Raw genomic sequence first — 21,186 nt, 5'->3', positions numbered from 1 at the left:
ATTCCTCTGCCCCAGTCCCGCTCCCGCCGCCTCCACTGCCAGCGGAGGCCCTGGTCTCCCGTTCCAACTATTCCAACCATCCTAGGAAGGGTGGGGCGCTCGGCTCTTGGGTCCCCCTGGGCTGCCCCTCCTTCTCCAGCATCGGTCTCCCCTTCTGCCCCGGTCCCTCCCTTTCTGGGGTCGGGCCAGCCAATGGGCGACGAGACTCCTGGGTTTGGCCTGGGATTCGGGGAACTCACCGATCCCCCGCCCCAGAGTTCTGGCCACCATCCCGGTGCGCACGGACGTGGCTCGAGTTTCCTCCGCGCTCTCTCTCGCTCTTCCTCTTCTCCCGGTCTCCCGCTCCCGCTTCAGCTCCACCCGGCCGGCCCCGCACGGCTCCGGGCAGCCATGGAGGACACCCAGCTCCACATCATCGAGCAGCCGCTTTCCGGGTACCCCGACGCCGGGGACCAGGGGTCCTCCACCATGGGGGCTCCGGCGGCCGAGGAGCCGTCGGGGGCCGGCTCTGAGGAGCTGATCAAATCAGACCAGGTGAACGGCGTGCTGGTACTGAGCCTTCTGGACAAAATCATCGGCGCCGTCGACCAGATCCAACTGACCCAAGCCCAGCTGGAGGAGCGGCAGGCGGAGATGGAGGGAGCCGTGCAGAGCATCCAAGGTGAGCTGAGCAAGCTGGGCAAGGCGCACGCCACCACGAGCAACACCGTGAGCAAGTTGCTGGAGAAGGTGCGCAAGGTCAGCGTCAACGTGAAGACCGTGCGCGGCAGCCTGGAGCGCCAGGCCGGCCAGATCAAGAAGCTGGAGGTCAACGAGGCCGAGCTGCTGCGGCGCCGCAACTTTAAAGTCATGATCTACCAGGTGAGTCGGCGGGCGGACCGCGCCCAGAGGTCCGGCGTCCCCCGCCCGGGGCTCAGGGTGGGGGAACCTGCCCGCGGCGCGGCTCTTGCGGCAGCCTGACCCGGCTCGGGGGATCCGCCCTCTTTCCACGAGCGCTGCTGGGGTGGGGTGGGGAGGGGTGGGGTGGGGTGGGGGCGGGCTCCTGGGGCGCTCAGAGGGGCGCGCGGTGCACACCGCGGCTCCTCACCCAGACACTACCTCCGGTGTCCAACGCGTAGCGGAACCTAGTTAGGGGGCTGGACTCAGGGACACTGCGTCCCGCAGGTCGTTCCCAACCTGGCTTGTCAAAAGTCTTCCTACTTGGAGGAAGTTTTGGGGAGAGCCGGGGTGTCTGGCGACCACTGGGGCCCGCTGTAAGCGGACACGGGCGGCGCGGCCCGGGTTTGGGGCCTCCGGCGCTGCCCGCCCGATATAGCGGGTGATTCAGGGCTCAGGCACGCATCGCGGGGGCTGCGCCAGGCTAGGGACGCGCCTGCCAGCACGCCCCCGCGGACCCCGCAACGGCCTCGGCCGCCCACGCCGCCCCTCGCTGCGATCCTCTCCCGCCTCCCCGCATTTTCGGCCTTTGGGGACACCCTAGCCCGCGGCGCGCCCCTACCCCTCGGCCTGTTGGAAGCAGCCGCGCGAGGGTGGTGGCCCGCGGCGTGAGGTGTCCTGAAGGGGCTGGTGGAGGGGAGGGGACAGCACCCCCCACCTTGGCCCGGCGGTCTGGGCGCGGTGAATCACCCCGCATGCCTGCGGGGGCGGCCGAGGAGCGGGAGGACAAGCTGCTGGAGGCTGGCGCGCCGCAGGCTCCGCCCAGTCAGCTTGTTGCTTCCTTTGCACCTCTCCCGGTTCTTCCCGCCTGGAAAAAAATGGGAGTTTTTGTATCCTAACCCCAAGTAAACCAGGGCATCTCAGGATCGCTGCTCTTCTCCACCCTGCCGCCCAAATTACATTAAGGCCGGGTCTGAGCCGAGGGCTCGGTGATCTTGGGCGGGGTGGGAACGTGCCCAGCCTCGTGTTTCCTGCTTCCCTCGGTCCTGGTTGATGTTCCCACCCCAAGGAGGTGAGATCCTGGGGGCCGAGGGGTTAGTCTATGTCCCCTCTCTCCCCTCCCCGCACCGAAGGGAATGTGAAGAAAAAAAAAAAAAAAAGAAGGCCCGATTTCCCACATCCCCCGAAGGAGAGGGCCTCTGTCCCGGAGATGTGGTTTCAACTGACAGCTCAGAGGCCCTCCCTAGCTGTGTTCTGAGTGACCGTCAGGGATGCGGCGAGGTCCTTGGTTTCGTCAGTGTGGTGGAGCTAAGAGAAATGCAGATTGAAACAAGCAAGTTCGGGAGCAGTAGATTTAAGTGAGCTAGCACTCATCTGAGAAGAAGGTGCTGGGAGGAGGCTGCAAGGTTGCTCCCCCCTTTCTCCTCCCCCCAGGAACTCCTCCCAAGAGGTACTCGACCTTTAAACAGTTTACTTCCCCCCTGCCCAATATAGCACTAACTGATAGACAACATTTGCCCAGAATTGTTTCTACTTAATTTAACTGCTCCGTGGAAGCAGAATGGGGGGTGAGGGGGTGGGTGAGATTTTTTAAGAGAACTGCCTAGCACTGGGGTGCATCAAACGAAAGAGAAGAGGGCAGGGCTCTGGGACAGTGGGCCCCCTCTATCTTCTTTCCAGAGCCTGTTGTGGGAGAGGGGAGCCATGAAGGGCTTGGATGGTTGACCCTTCTCATTCAAAATGTCCCAGACCACAGGACTGGAGTGTCAAAGATGGAGATTCTGAGAGACTTCTGTGCAGAGCCAAACGGCGTGTCTGTTACTGCCTCTAGCCAGTTGGCACAGATTATGTGTCTGTGTATTGTGTATCCACGGTGGGGAGGGGGTCTTAATCACAGGGTGGCTTTGATTGCATCAAGGCTAGTGGGGGACAGAGGGTTGAGGTAGAGGAATGACTCAAGCTCGAGACCTTGAGCCCCCAAATCACAGGGGAAATAACTAATACCTAAAGTGATCCCAACCCATGGTGAAGCTCTGGGGGAAAAAATTCCAGCAACAGGGGTGGGGCCCAAGGCAGCGGAACTTCCCTGAGTTGCAAAGCAGATGTTCCAAGTGGGGGTGAGGGGTACTCAGCTGTTGGAGGAAAGCAGAGGCTGCTTCTCCCTGAGGCCTGCAGGCCTGGGAAGAGAATGAGGTAAAAATAGCCTCATGCCTTGGCAGACCTAATAGGGAAGCTTGGGGGCAGCAACATTTATGATAAAGTTGGGCTGAGGGGGTTGGATGTTTGGGTGGCCAGGCAGAGAGATCTGGGGAAAGGCTGCCCTGGGATGATGTGAGTTTTCCAGTTGGTGAGGGGATGTGGTGTTCCCCACTGCAGAGGTGGGAGGTGATGATGTGGCAAAAGGGGGATGTGGAGGGAGCGTGAAGGGGTGGGAAGGCCCCAGCTGTGGGATCAGGCCATTTGGTTTCCCACACCTTTTTCCTGCTGGATAACAGAGGGAATCCCTTGTGTGGTCCCACCCAAATTCAGGGAACTGCTAGGCATAACGATTTCACAGGTTAAGTTTGCATTTGACATCCCTCCCCTTCACACACCCACACCCACACCCACACCCACACACACACACATGAAATTCAGCCCCTCCCATCACAGGATATCAGAGCCCTCACCTTGAACTCACTTCTGAGTCATTATTGTCCTTCTTTGGCATTTCCCTCCTTGTCTCCCAAACAAAAACAGCAGTTTGGCATCCCATCCTGTCAGGCAACACCTCACTAGGCAACAGCCAGTGAGGGAGAGAAGTGAATCCTAGTAGCCGAGGGGTCAGTGGACCAAGAACTGCCAGGAAGACCAGGCCAACTACGGCCCCATGCAAATAGGAGCGTCTGTGCTCAGTAAGGAGGGGTTCCCAGATGGCTCAGCAGTAAACAATCCGCCTGCCAAGCAGGAGACTCCGGTTCGATCCCTGGGTCAGGAAAGAAATGTCAACCCACTCCAGTATTCTTGCTTGGAAAATCCCATGGACGGAGGAGCCTGGCAGGCTACAGTCCATGGGGTCGCAAAGAGTCGGACATGACTGAGTGACTTCACTAGCTAGCTAGTACTCTTGCCTGGAAATTTGCATGGACAGAGGAGCAATATGGGCAATAGACCAAAGAGTCGCAAACAGTTGGACACAGCTCAGTGACCAAACAGCAGCAGCAACAGTGCTCATTAAGGAGCCAATTCTCCCAAGCCAATTCTCCTAATCTTAGTATCCAATCCTAGTTTGGATGTTATTAGAGTTATTTTAGAATCCAGAAAGGGAGGCTAAAATGGAAATAAACGTGTTCTGAAGTAGTTTTGATGAAGCAGTTAGTGACCTACATTTGGACCCATCAGACCTGCTCCAAGGGCTTGAGGGCAGGACCAGACGCATTTAAGGGCTTATGTGGAGCATGAGCATTAAAGGGGTGGACACCAGGGCTGGCGTGAGGGCCTGCTGGCTTCTCCTCCTCAAATCCTAAACCAGACTATAGCTCCTCCCTGGACTCAAAACAAATCAGGGCTACCTGGTTCCAGCAAGAACCCCACACTTTTGTCCTAAAAATCATCCCAACTTGGGGCTCCGGTCCCTCTCACCCCCTGGTGGCCTAGTGGAGAGTGTTTTCCATACGCTTCCTCCAAAAAGCTAAGTTTGGGTTGTTTTTCCTGGTCACTGGATACAAGTGTTAGTTGCTCAGTTGTGTCTGACTCTTTGCAAACCCATGGACTGTAGCCCGCCAGGCTCTTCTGTCCACTGAATTCTCCAGGCAAGAATACTGGAGTTGGTTGCCATTCCCTTCTCCAGGGGATCTTCCTGACCCAGGGATCGAACCAGAGTCTCCCACATTGTGGGCAGATTCTTTACTGTCTGAACCACCAGAGAATCCAAAAATCCACCAGTGGATCCAAAACAGGGAGCATATTCTTAGAGGTATTTCTAAAGGCCAAGGGAAATCATACTCCTACCTCTGATTTTTTTAAAGTGAAGTCTGAGATGGGCAATTGATAGGGAGAAGGAATATTGTTGCTAGGCAACCAACCACAAAGATGAGTGGTGGTTTGTTCCATATTTTGAACTACCATTGTGAATAGTTCATCATTCTGTCACTGTAGACTTTTTGAGCTGGAAGATGCTTTGGAGATAGTCAACTTCAGCTGTTTCATTTTGTAGTGAAGGAAGCTGAGGTCCCAAGAGGGGAAGTCACTTACCTATTGCTACTCAAGCACTTGGGGGTCAAAGCTGAGGCAAGGGCCCAGGTGTACCCCCTTCTTCTGCTATATTCTCTGCTCCTTGCTTCCTCCTTCTTTTCCTGGGCTATGCAGCAGAAATCGGGGTCGGGGGAGGCTAGCCCTAAGCAAGAACAGTCCTGGCTTATTCATTCTCTGAGGGAGATAGCTGCACAGTTCTGGCACTAGGACAGATTTGTGTGTGGAGGGGGTGGCATGTGTGTTTGTGAGGATGTGTGTGCCTGAAGGTGTGTGTGTGAGTGTGTGCATATGAGAGTGTGTGTAAAGGTGTGTGTATGAGGGTGTGTGTGTTGGGGGTATGTTTGGGGGTGTGTGACAGTGTGTGTGTGAGAGGGCTTGTGTGTGAGGGTGTGTCTGTGTGAGAGTATGTGTGTTGAGGGTGTATATGAGGGAATGTGTGTGTGTGAGGGTGTGTGTGTACAGTGTTAGCTGAGGGGCTAAGGTGGGTGGCCATAGCTGCTCAGCCTCATAGTGCTGAAGCAGAGGCAATGTGTGGTCACCTGGCCCAGTGGCCGTGGAGGGGAGGGGTGCAGGGTGTACGGAGTGGAGCTCTCTGGTCAGGAGGAGACCACATTGGCTCCTTTCTCTTCAGCCTCCCTGCCACTCCTCTCTTCTTCCTGAATCCTACAGGGAAGGTGGGCACTTGCCTCAGGACCTAGGCTCATGGGTCATTAAAACGGCTTGGTTGTTTTTTTTTTTCTCGGCCTTGCCACACGGCATGCGGGATCTTAATTCCCCAACCAGGGATCGAACCTGTGCCCCTTTCAGTGGAAGCGAGAAGCCCTAACCAGTGGACTGCTAGGGAATGCCCAAAATTAGCTTGGTTTTTGATTCTGATTTCTCTGTGCATCTGGGTGTCTGATAGCCCATGAGTGGGTGGGGGGGATGGGTAGAAGGGAGGCAGGAGGTGGGGATTAGGCCAAAGGGAAATAGCCAGGATGTCCCTCTTCCATGCCTCGCCCTCTCATCCGGGGCGGCACCCGTGCCCACCCTGCCTGAGGGAATAACTGGGATCAGCTGCCTCTGACTCAAGACAGTGAAGTTGTTTGCCTTCTCTTTTCCTCCTTGGAGACTCCTCAGATGGAGTCTAACAAGTGGCCTCTTAGAAAACTTCCCTGCCCCCAGCAGCCTCTTGCCTCCATCACTCCAACTCCTCATAGCATCCTTCTACGACCACGGCTGGGTCGGGGTAGCAGGCAGGAGACCAAGGATGGGACTGGGGAAGATTCTAGAGGGAGAATGGGACGGGGTGCTTATTAATTCACGGGCCTGGGTTTGTCCCCCCTGTTTCCACTCCAGGGCCCTCTTGATGAAGCCTTGAAAGTGTGGTGTCTTTCCATCCTAATATTTGTGTGCTCCCCTCCCCTCTACTCACCAGCCCCAGTTCTGCATGCCTACCAACGCCTCCTCCTCCCACACCCGTCCGCACCCACCCCAAGCTCCACTTAAACCCCTTTTCCTCATCTTAGCCCAAGAAGAAGCTGAATGCACCCTCAGACCGGGCCACACCCAAGATCGTGCCTTTTGATCTTCTGCCTGAGACTGAGCCTTTTGACCTGAAGCCTGAGACAGTGCCTGAGCTCCCACCCTTTGACCAGACGCCTAGGACCCTGCCCTATTACCCAGAGCCCACTGGGCCTCTGCCCACCCCTGAGGAGCCGACAGCCGGTGGGGGTGCTTAGGGTCTCCTGGCTCACATGGGGCCGTGGGCGTGGCATGTCATGAATCCAGTCCACCACCAGCTCACTGCTTAGCAGTGGCCAGTCTGGAGTGGCCAGTCTCTTCTAAGCCACTGCCCCTTGTGAGTGGGTGACGGGTACTGTGCAAACACTCACATTATGGAATGTTCAGGCAATCGGGTGGGAGGTCACAGGAAAGGGCGCTCCTCTACTGCTTGGCTTCCATCTTAATAGTAGATGCTCCAGACACCTTACCGGAGTTGCACCCACTTCTGCCGCATGAGATTGCCTGCAACATCCATGCCTCTGTGTTTTTCTTAATTTATTTAATTGGAGGACAATTACTTTACAATATGTTTTGCCATAGCTCAACATGAATCGGCCATAGGTATACACGCGTCCCCTCCATCCTGAACCCTGCCCAGGCTTCTGACAGACCTTCCCTCCCCCTTCCACCTCCTCCTGAGGGACAGGCCAGTTTGGCTCGAGGGCCCGTTTTACAGAGGGCCCTCATGAGGCCCAGACCAGGGGTCTGTTCTGTGCCCTCTCCACGCCCCTCCCTGCAGCTAGGGAAAACACTTACACTTATTTTTTCCAGTTTTTTTTTTTTTTTTTTTCCCCAGAAAATGTTTTGCAAAGAGATCCCGTTATGTTTGCCAGATCCTGCCTTTGGCAGGGCACCCAAAAGCTGCCAACTCAGAGAGGCCAGGAGGGGGTACACTTTTGCTGGATCTGGCCTACCTATGGCACAGTGTTTGCCCATTTTTTTTTCACATGATCATTCTCCTAAGGAGTCCTTTTAGACATTTTTCTTCCTAATTGTCCTCTTCCCTGTGAAATTTTAACACTATAGATATACTATATATACCTGGACTCCCCCAACACCCCACCCAAGAACCAATTTCCACCCACTTTGGGGCAACATCCTCCCACATGCTAGAGTGTCATGCTAGAGCAGAAAAGAAGGTCCCTTCTGCCTTCAGTGTTTCTCACGCCCTTGTCCTGACAACCTAAAGTAGAGGTCCTGAGTTTTTAACACTTCCCTATCTCTCATCTCTCCCCTAGTCTGCACCCTCCTCTGACACACTCTGAGCAGATCCCAGGTCTCCGAATGACCTCTCCAGTATTTTCTCTGGTCATTCCAGGCAGTGGTTGGGAACAGAACTGGCTAGCTCTAAGTCAAGAAAGTCCCTACCCCAGAGCCATATCATACCCCTTCTCCCTGACAAATGTGAAGTGCCTGGCCAAGGACCAGGCACACAGTAGGTGCTCAATTAAATCATATAAAAATCTTCCTAAGGCAGAGGAGCTTAAGTTTATATAGTGAGGTCAGGGAGAGGAGAGGAAGGGGCTGGGAGCTGTCTTATGGCTCCTCTAAATTCATCCCAGACTGGTGCTTTCCTGGGTTGGGGAGCTGTGTGTGCTTGGCGGGGGGGCGGGGTGGGGGGGAGACAATGGAAGCTGTGCATGCTTTTGTTCAGACCTGGTCATTAAAGCTAACTCTGGAAACCAAGCCTGTTGGGACTGGTGATTTTGTTTAATAAAAATATAGAAACAGAACAAGCAGAGCTCTCCCTTCTTGCCACCCTGAGGCCCCTCCTATGACTTAGGAGCTCTGCCAGGGAAGTAGGGGTGGGACAGGGGTGCCCGGCCTCTATGCCCAGGGTTGGGGGAAGTGCTTTGGGATTCTGCTGCTGGTTGTTGTAGCAACAGGCCAACTGGGTGGGCCCAAGACAGCACTCCAAAGCTGTGAGTCATAGGGGAAACCTGGCTTGGAAACAGGGAGAAAAGACAAAATCCCTTAATGGAGGGAAAAAGCTAAAGTCATAGTGGTATACCCTCTCCAGGGCCAATTCACTGGATATTATCTCGGACTTAGGTCAAATGGTTTCTTCCCTATCCCCTGACCTTCCACCAAGAAAGCAGTTCCTCTGGTGTAAGCCATTGCACTAGAGGAAGCCTCACAATGGAGGGCGATATATATATATATATATATATATACACACACACACACACACACACACACCATATATATATATAATATATATATATTATACACACACACACACACACACACACACACACACATTCTAGTCTGGCGGAGACGACTCCAAATCCTCCCCTCACTGGGATTGCTCCCTGATGTTGTATTTGAGACCTCTCATCAGGCACTAGGAAGATGGGATTGGCTACAAGAAGTCTGGAACTCTCTCCAGCCTTGTTCACAGTTCAAGCTTTATCTAAGAAGCCAAAGGCCAGGAAAACCAGCCAGCTCAGGCTTTAGGGGTTGGACAGAGCAGAGGGGAGAATCAGGGATGCTGGGGTGGGGCACAGAGACAATGTGGATCTGTTTTCCAGCAGCAGGGACTGTTTCCTGGCTCTTCCCCACCCATCACGCTTAACCCTTCCCTTAATTCATCCACATTGCCTGAGCTTTAGTGAAAGGAAGTGTTCTCCTAACTTTGGTGGTGTGGGTGGATTTTTAGACTAAGAGGCTGTGAAGGAGAAATCAGAGCTGACAGTTTTTGATGCTAGGGCTGCCAGTGAATTCTGGGTGGATGTGAATTAAGAAGTAACAGGGAGTTTAGATGATAGTCCTAAAATGTTGTTTAAGAGAGAGGACTCTGGTAGCAGGTGGGGAGAAGTGATTGCACAAGGAGACCCAAAGTGTACAACTGGGAATCAGAGGGACTGCTAAGACTGGCTGAGACCCTTCCACACTCAGAGTGAGGAAAATACCCCTTCAATGCCTCTGCGAGTGATAAGAAGCAGAGGGATGGATAGAATGCTGCAGAATGCCCACCACAGGGCCCAGCCAGCTGTGGCAGGTGGAGACTACAAGTCCCAGCATGCCCTGAGCCCAGGTCACCTTGCCTGCTGGGAGGTGTAGTTGAGTAATGAGAGCCTGAGATGGCTTGGTGCCCAGCAGAGCTGGTGCCCAGTTTGGGAGAAGAGGTGAAGCCAGCATTCCCTCTTTGTCCCTGCTAATGATATTGACAGGGAGGGAAGGAAGTTGGGAGGAGGTGTTCCTAGTTTTCAATGTAAACCAGGAAACTCTGTGGGGATGTAGATGGGAGGGAAGAGGAAAGAGGTTGGGGGCTGGGGAAGGAATTTCTATAGCAGGTGGTGCAGAGATACCAAACAGTCAACACATATGTGTACGTGTTTGTGTGTGTTTATAGGAGGGGTCAGTTTATGTTGCCTCATTTTTCTCAGATGGGGTTTTCTTACAATTCTGTGAAACGATCTTCAGAAAACCTATTCCCTATCATTCCTTTGTACAATGTACCTAAAGAAGAGAGTCTGGGTCGAAGAGACTTTTGGGTTTTGTCTTTTGGGCCAAAAACAAACCCATTCTGGGTTATGTCCTCTTTTCCTTTCTGGGCTCAATCTCCCCCACCTTCTGCTGAGAGATGATCCTGAGATTCTGAAATGTAGGTCCAGAGTCAGGATCTTGGAAAATCTTCCCGGAATGGAAAACAGTGCTGGTGCTGGGTCTTCCCAGGAGAAGAACTGGCTCTGAGATCTAGGATCTCGCCATCCTACCCCTGGCTCTTGAGCTCCTGTTTGGGGTTGGGGGCGGGTTGTGGTGGTGAAGCAAGAATAGAAAAACAGTCCCTCCTTTCCATTCCAAGGCAGGGATGTCAGAACCAGAAGAAACCTCCAGGTTGGGAAGAAAACACGTTCTCGCAGCCAGCTTCTTCCTCTTTCCTCAATTTCTACATAGCGGTGGAGAATGACCATTGGTGGAGCCAAACCGTATGGGGACAGGGGGGAGGTCATTAACTCCCCTTCCCTAATACTGGTTCTTCTGAAATTATACGAAGTCTGGGAAACGCGCTCCCTTGAAAATAAACCTGCCTTCAAGTTACCCTACTTGGGGTCGCCTGAGATCGGCTGTGAGCTCACCGCTCAAACTAAACAAACTGCCCAAAGCCTTTTGGGCCTGGCTCGGGCAGTGTGGGGCTCTGTGCACCAGAGGGCGCTCTGACCATTTCCAAAGTTCTATTGTGATCTCTGGGACGCAAAGGGTAAGACGTGGTTTAATCTGGGTGGTTGCGGGGCTCGAGGAGCGGGTTGGAGAGCCGCAGAGATACTTGACCGAAGTGCGAAAACGAAGCCAGATTCTGATCCGAAGCTCGGTTCCCTCTTCGCTCTGTATGTGTGCTTAGTCGCTCAGTCGTGTCCGACTCTTTGCGACCCCAGGGACTGTAGCCCGCCAGGCTCCTCTGTTCGTGGCGATTCCCCAGGCAGGAATACTGGAGTGGGTTACCTTGCCCTTCTCCAGGTATACTTACTATTCATTCAACACATATTTGAGTGTTCACGAAGTGTTCAGCTCGGTGCCAGGCGCTGGGGATACCAGCGCAGAAGTCCAGGCCGATTTCACTGGTACCACGCACTCGCCAGGATCACAGGTGCCAATGCCCGGCCCCGGGTTCGCCCAGCGTCCCCCCAAGTCCCCGCCCAACTCTCCCGCTTTTCCCCCACCCTCATCTGTTCCCTCTGATCTCCCTTTAGGATGAAGTGAAACTGCCGGCCAAAGTGAGCATAGGCAAGTCGCTGAAAGAGTCGGAGACGCTGCCCGAGAAGGAGGGCGACGAGCTGGCAGAGGGCGAGCGGCCGGAGGAGGACGCGGCGGCGCTCGAGCTGTCGTCGGACGAGGCGGTGGAGGTGGAGGAAGTCATCGAGGAGTCGCGCGCCGAGCGCATCAAGCGCAGCGGCCTGCGGCGCGTGGACGACTTCAAGAAGGCCTTCTCCAAGGAGAAGATGGAGAAGACCAAAGTGCGCACGCGCGAAAACCTGGAGCGGACCCGCCTCAAGACAAAGGAGAACCTGGAGAAGACGCGGCACACCCTGGAGAAGCGCATGAACAAGCTGGGCACGCGCCTAGTCCCCGCCGAGCGCCGCGAGAAGCTCAAGACCTCGCGAGACAAGCTGCGTAAGTCCTTCACGCCCGACCACGTGGTCTACGCGCGCTCCAAGACCGCGGTTTACAAGGTGCCGCCCTTCACGTTCCACGTCAAGAAGATCCGCGAGGGCCAGGTGGAGGTGCTGAAGGCCACGGAGATGGTGGAGGTGGGCGCCGAGGAGGAGGAGGGCGGCGCGGAGCGCGGCGAGGCGGCAGATCTGCTGCGCGGGAGCAGCCCCGACGTGCACACGCTGCTGGAGATCACGGAGGAGTCGGACGCCGTGCTGGTGGACAAGAGCGACAGCGACTGAGCCGGGCGCGGGGCTGTGCCCGGAAGGCCGCGCCGCCCCGCCTCTCCCCGCCCCCGCCCCGATTCCTTTCCCTCCACGAACTTTCTCTTTCGCATTCTCTCTCTCTCTCCCTCGCTCTCTCTCTCCGCCCCAAACGGGCTGAGATGTTTCTAAATTGAGAACACCTCCCCACAACGAGCACCCCCTCCAAGTCTTACAGCTATTAAGACGAGGGGGAGGCAGCCTGCACCATGGACGGCCCCACTGTAGGCATAGGCTGGGTGGAAATGCAGAGGGCGATGATTCGTATCCTGGGGATCCAAGTCGGGAATCCTAGAGGAAATTGCTGTCGTTTCCGTGATTAGGCCCAGGCTTGGGGCAGGCTGCCTTCTCCCCGCCCCCTACCCCAACAAACACATATTTACCCGGCTGCTGTCATTCCTGTTCACTGAGCTCTTCTTTCTCATTCTGATCTCTGGCGGCTTCAAAGCCAAAATTACCATGAAAGGGAAGAGTGCATCCTGAAGAGGCCCTTTGCCCACACGGGAGACCGCATACTGGAAGGATTTGAAAGCAGCTTTTGGGAGTATCTAGGGCCGTGCTGGAGAGAGGGCAGAGTAAGCCATGACCCTACATGAGGGTCTAGCACAGGCTGTGTCTACAAAAGGTCCCAGTAAGGAAGGCTGGATCTAGGCAAAGTGCTGGGGGAGGGAGGGAGGGCACTTCATGTTTATGCATCTGCACACAGGAGCACGTGGCTATGGCTCTGAAGGAAAACGGAAAATAGTAGAAGGTGGAAATGGGCGAAAAGAGAATGCTCATTAGTAGCAGGAGAAACACAGGACAAGGATCCCATCTTATTGGGGTTCACAGAGGACAGCAGGCAGGACAATTTTTCAGAACTAGTAGGGAGGGCAGTGTGAGAAATTTGTCATCCAAGAAGAGAGCGGTAAGCTTTACCTCTTACCTCTGATGGTTATGGTGCCCCCATGGGCAACCCATTTCTCATAGCCCAGAAAATTAGGGTCCCAGAAGAGGGCAGCACCAGGCTCCAGAGAGCTGGTATTATAGTTAGGAGGGAGGCTGATGGGAAAGAGACCAGATGCTAAAGGCCAGGCCACCAAATTGAGAGCAGGAGGGGAGGAGAGGAGAGTAAGGAATTCCTGTGTGTAGGGCAGCCCAGCCTTGGCTCACTCCTGGCAGTTTCTTCTCAAGATCCTTCCCTAGAGCTGGTATCATAAAGCTGTAGAACATGCTAAGACCTCCTTAGCCTTGTGGGTTCCTCTCCTGAATCTTTGGGGTGAGGGGTGCTGCTTCCAGTTCAAAGGCCTGACTTCTGATCAGGTTCTTCTCAGGACACTTCAGTCTCTCTGTTCTTCCCCCATAAAGGGGACTTGTCAGAAGCAAGGACACCCCCCTCACCCCCAACTCACAGCCCACAGAGGAGAGCTGAAGGCTCCCTCCTCCCCTCACATCCTCTGCCTTATCTTCCCTGCTCTGCATTTTAGAAAATTGCAGCTAATTGTTTTAAGGGGTGGCGGGAGGGAGTCTGGGGACACACCTTTTATACAACACAAAGCTTTGCTTCCCCCTGCTCCCCAACCCTTGGTTCCCTTCTCTCTTCCAAATGGTTGGAGACACATCAGCTGAAGTAGGATGGGGATTGTGGGACGAGGTTCCTTGGTGCTGATGGGCTGAAGGGGCCTGAGTTGTGGGCAGATACAGTTCCCTGTGGGCTCTGGGGAGCCTCTCATGTTGCTGTGTCCTGGTGAGCAGCCCGACCAATAAACCTGCTTTTCTAAAAGGATCTGTGTTGGATTGTATTCTTCGAAGGCAGTTTCATAGGATGAGTTCCAGCGAACAGGAGGGAACCAGGGAGTGAAAGAGAGATGCTGCTAGTTTAAACGTGCAGCATTTGCCTGGATGGGAAGTGAGACTGGGGAGTTATTATCCCACTTAGAAATGGGAAGACATGCACACAGAGTAACTTGTCTAACGTCCCATAGGTGGTAAGTGGTGGAGCTGGGATTCTAAGTCAGGCACCCTGGCTCCAGTTTCACCATGTCTGTAGTCCTGTAGTGTCTAGACCGCTTCTCTGCCTTCAGAGCCTTAGCCCTCCAGACCCACCCAGTTACTCTACTCAGCCTGAGCTCTGCCCCCTTACAAATTCAGGCTGCCAAATCCGTCCTACAGGAGGCAGCCTAGGGGAGGGGAAAAGTCAGAGGCCTGAATATCATAGAAGGATTCCGGTGCATGCTAGAGATGCCTGTCATAGCCACACAGCATATTTCATTCTCCCTACAGCCCTGGGACAGGCACTTCTTTCATTGTCCGTACACCCTCTCTTCCCCATGAGCAGCCAGCCCTACTTGCTCACAAGTTAGGGATTTCCTAGAGCAAAGGAAACAAATAGTCATGTGAGTTCTGCCAGCATCAGAATCACCTGGGGAAGGGTGTCCAAATAAAGACAATGTCATTTCTGGGACTGTGTCCTGGCCTCGTAGTACCACCCCAAACAAGCTGAGTCCTTCCTCAGGAACCATCCATTTCCCTTGGACTTCCCTGCTGCCAACCCCGGCAGCAAGCACGGCAGTCTTGGGTTCCAAGTCCCCCAGAAAGAGTTGGCATTCCTCCAGAAGAAACTGAGGATGAAAATTCAGAGCCTGGGAGCCAGGAAACTTCCCCTCGGCCAGGAGAAGCACGTTCAGGATCCTCCTTCCTGCGGGATGCAGAGGTGCAGCTGTGAGAAGCAGGGAATGACGACAGGACCCCAGCTGTGGAGTAATGAGCTTGAGGGAAACCAGGAAGGGCCCTGGGATACCAGGCCATTGTTTACTTTTCTTACTCAAAGCAATAAGTTTCCTGGTCCTTTCCCCTTTGCTTCTGTAAGCCATCCTGCTCACTGGCCCACCACACTTTCAGTACCAGCCAAATTACTTTGTTGTAACTTCCCTACCCAGCTCTATTCTGGACACCATTTTGTTAGAAGTAGCCCTAATTCTCTGAAGAGCCACTTTTCTGCCGGCCCCTATTCCATGACATTCCTCCTTTACATCACAGTGTGTGGCCACAACTCCAGAAGCTCTGCTCAAGTCAGAAATTATTCCTTTTCTTCTTTGCTTGCAGCCGAAGGGAGGAGGAGGCTTTCATGGAATAGCTTCCTACCAATAGGATTTGATGGACATTCCAAGGTTCCATTCCCACAAAGCATCTTTTCCACCAACTGGTCATCATCTTACCCACCCATCATTAGCGCTATTTCCATGGGTTAGAATCAGACAATAAACTAGAGGTATTGTCTCTCGAAGGATCCCATCAAACATTATCTGTGTTGACCAAAAAAAACAACCACAACCTAAAAGTTGAGAGTTATGTTTTCTTTGGCAGACATTGTGAGGGCTTCAAGCCTGGGTCACAGCATCTCAGATAACACTGAGAAACTGCTCTGAAGAGGCAAGAGGGAGGAACCAGGATATTAAGCAGTTTTGCAACAAAGGCCAGGTAGTCGGAACATTGAAGATGATTGTTAATTAAAGAAAACCAGACATCTCAAATTGATGAAATCAGTTCTTCTTTATGTGTTGTTAGTCCTTCAGTCACGTCCTACTCTTTGCAACCCCATGGACTGTATGTAGCCTGCCAGGCTCCTCTGTCATGGAATTCTCCAGGCAAGAATACTGGAGTGGATAGTCTTTCCCTTCTCCGGGGGAATCTTCCCGACCCAGGAATCAGACCCAGCTCTCTGGAGTTGCATGCAGATTCTTTATGTCTGAGCCACCAGGGAAGCCCTTTTTATGGACGGGAAGGTGCAAAGTCTGCACTCATTAAATTCGTTCCACTGACAGGCACCTCAACTGGGCCTGGTGTCCTGTGTTTTCTCATTGTGAGTCTCCTCAGGTGTAGGGCAGTAGGTATAGGGGGTGGGAGGGGAGGATTCCAGCAGCTTACTGCAGGATGGTGGGTGATCTTAATTTCAATCCTGAGTTCCCTCAGGACTCACTGTCAGGGCAGCTATAATACAGCACCTTGATTCAACATCTTTTTTTTTTTTTCTTTCTTTTTTTGATTCAACATCTTTTGTTTACTGATAATTGTTGTTTTGTTTAGTCGCTAAGTTGTGTCCACCTCTTTTGCGACCCCATGGACTACAGCCCACCAGGCTTCTCTGTCCATGGAATTTTCCAGGAAAATTCTCTAGGGAACCTTCCCCAGTTCAGTTTAGTTCAGTTGCTCAGTCGAGTCCAACTCTGCGACCCCATGGACTGCAGCATGCCAGGCTTCCCTGTCCATCACCACCCAGGGATCAAACCAGCATCTCTGCACCTGCACGCAGGTGGATTCTTTACCACTAAACCACCAGGGAAGCCCTTACTGATAATGGCAGGCAGCAATCTTTTGTCCACACCAGGGATCTAAGGGAGTTCCTCTACAGACTGAGTTATCAGGTCTCTAAATAGTACTTCCAAAGTCCTTATCCCAAGAGGTAGCTTTCTTCAGGGGCGGGAGAAGACAGCTGCAGCATCTTACATTTGTCCAGACCTCATTTGCTCTCACCTGCATTATTTGACGGAGAAGGCAATGGCACCCCACTCCAGTACTCTTTCCTGGAAAATCCCATGGACAGAGGAGCCTGGTAGGCTGCAGTCCATGGGGTCGCTAAGAGTCGGGCACGACTGAGCGACTTCACTTTCACTTTTTGCCGGGAGCCAGCACACGAGATCCCACCCATGACAAGGTCATGAGGAGAAGGCCTGACAAGCAAGGCAGATCAGGACTTCAGGAATTTCGAAAAGCTGCCCCAGCGCTCACCTTAAAGATGATCTCTGTCTTTCTGATGCTTGCTATATTAGACTACTCCCTAATTTCTGTGACACAGGTAGAAGGCCTTTCCCGATTTCTCTCCAAACAGAATCAACTTAGCACTTTAATCAACATGTCCCGTGGACGGCAGTATCCTATAAGATTATCCAGGATGAAAGGAGCGTTTCAATTTAGACCCCTTTGCTGGCATTCTAGCCTGCTTGGCAAATGCGTATTAATGTAACACAAAAATATTATTTTAAAAGTGGTTAGAATCGTTCATTTTAACCAGGAATGCAAAATGGGCTGCCTCACCAGAGCTGCAGAGTCTTTGTGTTATAAACCTTTTAGATAAATTCAACTAATAACTTCTGCAAAAGGACTAACTTTTGTGTTCATTAAAGAATAGATTACAGGAAAACAGCTTTGCATTTACCTAGGTCATAAAATGTCAATAGGCCCCGAGGCCAGAAGATAATGTATAAGACATAAACAAAGAAGTATGCAGAAAACACCCTGGTTTCGTGAAGAACAAGCTGATGTAATGTTAAACTGTCTTCCCCTTAGAAATGTACTAATTTAGGGTATAAAAGCCACGGTAAAAAATAAAGCATTGCCAGACTCTGCCAGACCCTGCAAACACCCCCATCTGGTCATTCTCTCTCTCTCTCTCTCTCTCTCTCTCTCTCTCTCTCTCTCTCTCTCTCCCTCGCAGACTTGGTCCTATCAACGCTGGTCTCACGTCTCTGTCTCGCCGACGCCGTTCATCCTGAGGGTACCCCTGGATCCTGCTGAGGCTGGACCCTGGCAACTTTTCACTTTCATGCATTGGGGAAGGAAATGGCAACCCACTCCAGTATTCTTGCCTGGAGAATCCCAGGGACAGAGGAGCCTAGTGGACTCCCATAGTGACTTAGCAGCAGCAGCAGCAGTATTTGAACTGCCTTTAGGTTCCTTCTAATCTATTCCCCATGTTACTGCCAGGTAGAGATAGATATATAAACATTTATATTATTTACATAGTTTATTCATGTAGATATAGGTACATAGATTTTCTTTTTTCTTTTTATTTTTTTCTTTTATTTTTTTTTAGGTTTTCTTTTTTAAAGAAAACATGCTTTCCAGTTTAAATGTCTTCCTTTGACCAAAGGACTAAAGTCTTTGGCATGGCTCACAAGATACCTTAAGAGTCTGGCCCCATGGGACTTCCCTGGTGGTCCTGTGGCTGGGTCCACTTTGCAATGCAGCAGACATGGGTTTGATCCCTGGTCTGGGAACTAAGATCCCACATGCCTCGGAGCAACTAAGCACTTATGTGCTGCAAGTGCTGGGCTCACATGCCACAACTAGAGTCTGTCTGCCACAACTAAGCCCTAACACAGCCAAATAAATAATTTTTTTTAAAGAGTCTGGTCCCTGCCTCAGTTCTTACTGCTCTTCAATATGCTCTTTAGGAGTCTGCTGGTCAAAAATGGCCCACATGCTTTCAGCCCTGTGGGCCTTACCTCTCTCTGGAATAGCCTCCCTCTTCCCACCTCTTCTTATAAACCAACCTCTTCCCCAGTCATACTGATCATTCCCTTCTCAGGGTTCCCATAGGACTCTATGTCAATAAACGTTTGTTGAACGAATTTTAAGACTTTATTGCAAGGGTCATAAACTCACCTCAGACTGGCTTCAGCAGAAAAAGCCAAAATGAAACAAAACAAACATACAAAAAAACCCACCAAAGCTGAAAATAAAAATCGAGGGAGTTAAAGTAATGGAAAAAGTTTCCAATGGTATGTCCAGGAGTGTCTGGTTGCAAGTTCTGATGTAACATCACTAGGAATTTCTCTTCCTATCTCCTCTTCTCTGCTGTGTTTTTCATTAGCAATTAGATTTTCCCCATGTGTTGGCAAAGATGACCATCAATAGCTGCAGGCTTACGGCTTGATAGCTCAACAACTCTAGTTAAGAGGATTTCTTGCCAAATCTTTCCAGAATTTCAGATACACTCCTGAGATGTCACATATTCAAATCACTGTGCCTTTGACCAAATCTAGGCCATAGACCATTTCTAGGACCCACCTGCAGCATGGAATTGAGAGTGGAGGAAGGGACTTCCATGGTGGTCCAGTGGTTGCATTTTATTTATTTATTTATTTTCGGCTGTGATGGGTCTTCATTGTTGCTTGCTGGCTTTCTCTGTATGCAGCAAACAAGGGCTATTCTTTGCTGCAGTGCTCAGGCTTTTCATTGTAGTAGCTTCTCTTGTTGTGAAGCACGGGCTCTAGGTGTGCGGGCTTCAGTAGTTACAGCATGTGGGCTCAGTAGTTGTGGCTTATGGGCTCCAGAGCAAGGGTTCAGTAGTTGTGGCACATGGGCTTAGTTGCTCTATGGCATGTGGGGTCTTCCCGGACCAGGGATGGAAATTGTGTCCCCTGCAGGCAGGGGACAGGCAGATTGACAGGCAGATTCTTAACTGCTGGACCACCAGGGAAGTCCTGTTCAGTGCTTAAGACCCCAAGCAATTCAGGGGGCACAGGTTTGATTCCTGGTCTGGGAACTAAGATCTTGCATGCTGCTCAGCAAGGGAAGCTGATTTCCCAAAGGAAAAATGGGTTGCTGTTAGGGGAAGGAGAGAAGATGATGGGTGGACAAAGAATCAGGTGCTCTTTCCCATGGATCTATTTGTGATATTGTGCTAGCAGCCAAGATACAATATATCTAGCTCTTAATTTGAAACATTTTGCAATTAGTGGGAGAGGCAGATGTTCAAAATAACTCAAAGAGATATTTAGTAAGAGAAGTAAAGCAAAATGCAATGGCAATACACTGAAAACGGATTCACCCTGCTTGGGGAATATGGGGAAATTTATAGAGGAAGAGGGCTTTTAAGTTATAATCCTTCACAAAGGGTAGGATTTGACATACACGTTGCTGGAGGGCAGAGACAATATTTTACTTGATTTTTGTGTCACCTAACACAAAACTGTTAATACCTAACCTACCTGTTAGAGCCTAACAGTGTCACATACACGATTTCATTGGTAAATGTTATTAGGTTGAAAGCATAACAAAAGAACACCGGCCAAAAGGGGAAAAAGGAATTTATGTTGGAAGGCTGCCAAGGTGTCCCATGGACACCAACGAATTGCTGAGCGGTCAGGCTGGGAAGAGTAGGAATCAGGGGATCTCCAGGGACTTTTGAGAGGGAGATGATGGATGGCCCTCTCGAAAGCGCTGACATTAATGGAACTCAGCTTGAAGGGCTCCCAGGCTCTGTGTCTCTCAGTTTCAAATTCCAAATTCCTGGCAGAGAGACTCTGATTAAGCCAGTAAACATGTGCTCACCCGGGGTTTAATCATCTATGACCGGGAGAATAGGACCATGAAATACAGACATGCCTGAAGGGACCTATTCCAGCATATGAATGGGGAGTAGAGGAAGCAATTCCCAGGAAAGGAGGACAGGTCAGTAATCACAGTTGGTGGGTTCGGTAGTTGGACCCAACTACCGAGACAGGTATCCAACAGGTATCTCTTGACATAGCAGATACTCAGTTTGTGTTAAACAAATAAAAGTAGTGATGTGGGACAGGCACAGTCCTCCAGGCAAAAAAACTGTGTGTGGAAAGGCAAAGAGGCAGGAACACTGAAGACATGATTGAAGAACAGTTAATAGAATAATGGGACTTCCATGGTTGTTCAGTGGTTAAGACTCCATGCTTCCATTGAAGGGGGCGTAGGTTTGATCCCTAGTCAGGGAAATAAGATCTCATATGCCGCACAGCCAAAAAAAAAAAAAAAAAAAAAATTATGGAGTGTTGGAACCTATAAGAGTCTTGCTTTATTTATTTATTTATTTTTAATATTTTGACCATGTGGCCTTTGGGATCCCCAACCAGGGATTGAACCCAGTGGAAATGTGGAGCCCTAACCACTGGGCTCCACTGAGAATTCCCAAAGGGTCTTGTTTTATAGATGAGAAAAGCAGGAGTCATTTTAGAGAGGAAGTTACTGTGGACCTGGAAGAGAAGGTTGTTTAATTGTACTTTATAAGACTCAGCATAAAACAGTTATCAGAAGAGAAGTGATCTTTGAAGTGCTAGGAACAGATGAGCTAGCCAAGGGAGGGGGTAGTCAGGGAGAGAAGAGGGTGGATTGTAAAATTAGAGCAGGCATACACACCTTTAAGAAGTTGATGGGGTTGGAGGGAACAGCTAAGTAGACTGTGGGATGGTTGGAGAGGGAGAACACCTTACTGGGTCCAGGGCACTTTCATAGGTATTATCTTAGGTAAATCTGATGCTTATTGGATGTCCTTCTGCTTGGAAAATCCCAGCTCCCTCCCTCCAGGGCTTTGTCTCTACTG

At 51.6% G+C, this 21,186-nt stretch overlaps 1 protein-coding gene across 1 annotated transcript; it reads left to right on the top strand.

Moving 5' to 3' along the window:
• Positions 1 to 177: 177 nt before the first annotated feature.
• CAVIN1 (caveolae associated protein 1) lies at positions 178 to 13,836 on the top strand. Its single transcript, XM_061144045.1, has 2 exons — positions 178 to 861; positions 11,349 to 13,836. Exons 1-2 carry the CDS (start codon positions 193 to 195, stop codon positions 12,048 to 12,050), a joined length of 1,371 nt encoding a protein of 456 aa, XP_061000028.1. The 5' UTR covers positions 178 to 192; the 3' UTR covers positions 12,051 to 13,836.
• The last annotated feature ends 7,350 nt before the right edge of the window (positions 13,837 to 21,186 follow it).

Source organism: Dama dama, chromosome 5 (genome assembly GCF_033118175.1).
Source record: "Dama dama isolate Ldn47 chromosome 5, ASM3311817v1, whole genome shotgun sequence".
NCBI lineage: Eukaryota > Metazoa > Chordata > Mammalia > Artiodactyla > Cervidae > Dama > Dama dama.
This window is presented reverse-complemented; position numbering and strand designations above follow the sequence as displayed.

Coding starts and splice junctions, on each gene's coding strand:
- CAVIN1 (XM_061144045.1), top strand. CDS start 193: ATGGGCGACGAGACTCCTGGGTTTGGCCTGGGATTCGGGGAACTCACC. Junction 862..11,348: donor TTAAAGTCATGATCTACCAG/GTGAGTCGGCGG, acceptor ATCTCCCTTTAG/GATGAAGTGAAACTGCCGGC.